At 39.8% G+C, this 4,450-nt stretch overlaps 1 protein-coding gene across 1 annotated transcript in view; it reads left to right on the top strand.

The window, feature by feature from the left end:
- LOC118338646 (trace amine-associated receptor 8a-like) overlaps window positions 1-278 on the top strand; it is a 1,160-nt gene extending 882 nt beyond the window's left edge. The window contains exons 3-4 of the mRNA XM_035675927.1: window positions 16-41; window positions 100-278. Of these exons, the coding sequence (XP_035531820.1) occupies window positions 16-41; window positions 100-278 (205 nt within the window). The remainder of the gene's footprint in view (window positions 1-15; window positions 42-99) is intronic.
- The last annotated feature ends 4,172 nt before the right edge of the window (window positions 279-4,450 follow it).

Raw genomic sequence — 4,450 nt, 5'->3', positions numbered from 1 at the left:
CTGCTAAGAAATCAGAGATGAAAGCAGCCAGGACTCTTGGTGTTGTTATAGTTGTGTTTCTAATATGTACCTGCCCATATTTTTGTGTCATACTTACAGGCCAGGACACCATACTCAATGCTTCAACTGCTGCCTTTGTAATATGTTTGTTTTATTTTAACTCCTGTCTAAACCCTGTGATCTATGCCTTTTTCTACTCCTGGTTTAGAGAATCTGTCAAACTCATTGTTACACTTAAAATACTTCAGGCTGATTCCTGTGAGACCAACATGCTATAGAGAGAGAATGTGACCAAAAGAAAAATTCTGTTGCTTGTTATATATGCAACATTTTCAATGCAGAGGTAACATTTATTCTTATTGAGTCAGTGAATTACAAAATCAAAATATGTGGGAAAACTTTAAAAGGGAAACCTTTCATGTTCTGTGAGTTTATTATGACTTACTGATCAAATTTACTGCATATCATTTTATATATATATATATATATATATATGAGTAGCATTAAGGGAACAACAAACTGAATATCATGACACAACCCTGTGTTCATAAATGACAATTAAATTACCTTGTATCCTTCAGTATGTTGGAATGATGAGTAAATGAGTCTCTACTGATGCTGCTGAATTAAACTTTGATATGTATTTTTCAAAACCAATCTGAATAAAGGGGAAACAAAGGGTCATAGCTACTAATACCCCTGGTTAGACACACTGCAAACAATTAAAGATAAAACTAGCCCTTTTTGGGCAACATGAGAAATGCTGCTACTACTATTATTACCACGGAGCATCATGCAGGAACTCCAGAATGTCTCATCACAGTCCGGCCTGCTCGGTTAAAACTGGGTTTTTGGCCGCCACCATAAAAGTAAAATAGAGCCGGCCCGAGCCAGCTTACGTGACATACTGCGAGTTCGTCAGTAGCCGGAAACAATGGCGGCTCGCCTCGTCAAAACTCGTCACATCTTGTATTACAGCTAAACAGTACACTAAATATGATTCAGGCCTTGGACGAAATCCAGAGAAGAAGTGATGTCGAGGTTACAGACTCATCTGATAGCAGCAACGCTGAATATTAACTATGGATAAGACGGATGAACACCTTATTTTTCTGCTGAGCGCAGGGCATCCAGTTTTTAGGAGTAAGTTATTGGTTTCTTGCATACATTGTTGAACAACTTTGCCAGTACGTTGGTTGCAATTTTGCAGAACAATAGCGACTTTTTTGGTTCTTGTGTCGATTCACCTTTTCAAACAATAGACGCGCAGGCCTGAGTTAAGAAGACAACGGCACAAACATGCGCCCTACTTTTGTATTTTGTCGCGCCCCATCCTTTAAAACTTACGTTATGCCCATTACTACTATCGTGGTGGTGTGTTTCTTTCCATACACTGCATGACAGCCCTAAAATTTACATTTTTACTTTTTGAATGCAAATATATTGGTTTCTGTTTACAGTATTCATTAATTTACAATTATCGGTATTGCCAAGATGGCTTGCCAATAACACAGCCAATAATTATCACAGGCAGGAAAATGTGCTTTTTGAGGTAGACTGGGAGACGTGCAAGTTTAAATGACATGTGCTTGTGGAGCATGTGGGGGGTGGAGCACCATGTCACTACTTTTTTGGAAAATGAACTTCAGACATCTTAAGAAAACTTTCTATGCAGGAATGTTCACCTAACCCCCAACAGGGTGTTTCCACGAATCCCTCCGATGTTACTATTACAATATAAGCTTTATTGATTTTCCAGAGTTGTTAGTTCTATAGTAAAAAGAAACGTTGCCACCACAGTTAGTACAGTCGTAAAATTCAATAAACCAAGTTCTTAATGTGATTACTCAACTCGAAAAATTGTTGCTTTTGGGCTGACTGTGTGCCACATGCGCATGTGTTTAGGACTCAATTATGTGGAGGAGCACTTGGGGGAAAATAAATTGTTATATTTGTCAGAAATTACGTGGGCTTTTCTCTCATGAATGGGACCTAATTCAAGAAGAGACAGAACCCGTATATGATAAAGACTATCTGATGGCGAGAAGTAAAGACATAAGGAAGATTTGACATTTTACTGCCTTGTTCTGTGGTTCCTCACTTTGAATGATCATTCATACCTTTTAACTTGTGGATTTGCAAGCCCCTAAATTTCAGAATCTAAGAGTGTGTGGGTGATGAGAAAGATATACCATTTTCTGCCGAGGGGCTGCACCCGCTTTCATCAAAAGTTATTACCACCATAAATTACGACAGCTACAAACACGTTTTTTTCTTGAGCCTCAAAAGGGAGATGGGCCGGGAGCAAAGGGTTATGTCTCCTCAACTAGCCCTGTGATCCCCCATCTGTAACCTTGGTTTCGCTCACCAGGAATCTTGTCGTTCTTTTTAAAATAAGAATATAATACTTTGAACATGTGTTCCAAGCATCTAAGCAGATTGCTTGTATTAAGTACTCATTCTGCCTTTAAGAAGCTATGGACTTACGGTGTAAGTTTCTCGATAAGATGGAACAAAATAAATAGAAATTATTTTCTTTAATTCAAGTAATATAAATATTGGAGGTTGGCACTTTTTATTATGTATTAGAAGGTATCCACAATAAATATTTACATCAATATTTTTATATACAACATATTTAGTAGTACCCTTGAAAACCTTAGTTATAGTTGCTCTACATAATGTGACACATATTATATATTAAGAAAAAAATTGTTGACTAGACAATCTGTTGTCACATATTTAACGAAAAGTAATAATCATGCTTACAAATCTGACATTACGTAATATATTTCGTAACTTTATGTTTGTGTTCAACTGAGTATATTAGCCTTGTTAGGGGATCGTGCTATCAGGAGAAGGGTGGTTAGATTAGCTTACGAAGTCATGATACTTTTAATAATGTGTTTTTTTGTATTGATATTTTTGTATATAAATAAATCATCCCATGCGCGAACTGTTTGATATGACAGGCTTATATTGATGTTTATTAGAAAATCAAGTGGATGAATGACTTGTAAGCCTCGGCAAGAACGAGTTTATGGGGTTGTATCTCCGCCGGTGGTGTGTTATTCGAAGGTGGATACGGGATAGTGTGAGGCACAACTTTGTCTGGATGAAACAGACTGGTGATAAGCATAGCCCATGAACATGTTAATGATTTATTCTTTTGGGGGTGACGGGCTTACTTAGGTTAAAACGTTTAAGTTATGAATAAAAAAACCCCTGCTGGACCTGACTAGGAGCTCCAATTCTTTAAATCTAATGATTGGGCACTGAACTTTGGCTTGTTGGTGTGGAGTGTGTTGGTATTTGGAAAATGTATATATAAGGATACGCTGAGGGCTATATCGTGTTCTGGCTTACGGAACCATGTATCCCACCTACTGTCTACGAACAATCGCATTATATCCCTGGACTACATCATCCATTTGGCGAATCCTCCAAAGCCGGTCACGAAAGAGGCGGTAACAATGGCCCCGAAAAACTACCAAGATCTGGCGGATATCTGTAGATGAAACACCACCACATGTGATCCTCTACGTTTTGACGCATATCCTGTGTCCTCCACCTGCCCCTGGTGCTCCCTCGCTCTCACTCTGTCCGCGCAACGCTGACACAATCTACCTTTTCCTATAATATATATATATATATAATAAATGTTGCGTGTAGATCTCTTTATTCAAGTCCACGTGTGACTGCTCTCTTCTTTTAATGGACCGTCCTTCAATAGTGTGTAAAGCGCTGGGACATTATGTTTCCGGGGACGGTAGACCACCCTATTGGGAGTGACTTCCTAACTGTTGAAATTGACAGGTACAGTACCGTAAGGGGGCTGTATGTGCCACCGGATACATTTAATGCACCTCGTCCTGACGCAAAGGGAGCCGTTCAAACGCGCGATCTATAAGGTGCGCCCGCCAGCAAGGTCAGGTTTTTTAGTAGATGGTTGCCCGTGGACTCTTTCTTCGTATGCTTTCGTTGAGTGTGATTCTATTACATGACACGGCAGATCACAGGGCGCGCATGGCAGCCTCTGCACAGCCTCATTTGAGCACGATAGACTAAACCAAAAAAAGTGATTCAACTGAGCTACCCTTGCATTATTGGGCTCGGTGACATGCTATAAAAGCTAGGACAGCCCTCTCGCCCAATTAATATATCCTTATAGGAGTTTAAAAAGTTTGGACAAAGTAAACAAAATGTGTTGTGCTCTCTTCCACCTGTTGAGCAACAGGCTTAAAAGCTTTACAGAGCTTGTGTAAAATACATGCGGGAGCGGGTGGAGTGGATTTGCTGCGGTTCAGGAAAGCGCTATAAGTCAGGTGGATTAGGAGATCCTCGCACCTCAGGTCGAATATGGCTGGTCCGGGAGGTATGGCAACTTATTAGCGCTGGCTGTTCTGACGAAGAGTAAGCCTGAGTAAGAATGATGGTCGATCTGTAATGA

Source organism: Morone saxatilis, unplaced genomic scaffold (genome assembly GCF_004916995.1).
Source record: "Morone saxatilis isolate NCDOM2014 unplaced genomic scaffold, NCSU_SB_2.0 Contig5, whole genome shotgun sequence".
Classification (NCBI taxonomy): Eukaryota; Metazoa; Chordata; class Actinopteri; family Moronidae; genus Morone; species Morone saxatilis.
The sequence above is the reverse complement of the archived record's forward strand: the minus strand, read 5'-3'. Positions and strand labels throughout refer to the sequence as shown.